The sequence below is a fragment of the Meleagris gallopavo genome, chromosome 20 (assembly GCF_000146605.3).
Source record: "Meleagris gallopavo isolate NT-WF06-2002-E0010 breed Aviagen turkey brand Nicholas breeding stock chromosome 20, Turkey_5.1, whole genome shotgun sequence".
In the NCBI taxonomy this organism is placed as follows: domain Eukaryota; kingdom Metazoa; phylum Chordata; class Aves; order Galliformes; family Phasianidae; genus Meleagris; species Meleagris gallopavo.
In genome coordinates, this window is record NC_015030.2 from 2,125,224 (window position 1) to 2,125,436 (window position 213).

General features: G+C 70.9%; 1 protein-coding gene across 1 annotated transcript in view; it reads right to left on the reverse strand.

Annotated features, from left to right (window-relative positions):
* ARHGAP44 (Rho GTPase activating protein 44) overlaps positions 1 to 213 on the reverse strand; it is a 20,316-nt gene that overhangs the window by 3,903 nt on the left and 16,200 nt on the right. The window contains exon 20 of the mRNA XM_019621600.2: positions 2 to 206. Coding sequence (XP_019477145.1) covers positions 2 to 206 — 205 coding nt within the window. The remainder of the gene's footprint in view (position 1; positions 207 to 213) is intronic.

Sequence of the window (213 nt, forward strand, 5' to 3'; positions counted from 1 at the left end):
GCTGCGGCGGCGGCAGCGAGGGCCTCTGCCTCGGCTTGGGGACGGGTCGAGATTTGGTTACAGAGCTGCCCAGGGGAGGAAGAGGAGGAGGAGGAGGAGACGGGGAAGGTGCGGCGGCTGGGGACAGCTGACCTGAGGCCAGGCAGTAGCCTTGCGGGTAAGCGAGTCCATAGGGCGCGGGGGTGCCCGGCGGGGTTGGGGACAGGCTGCCGG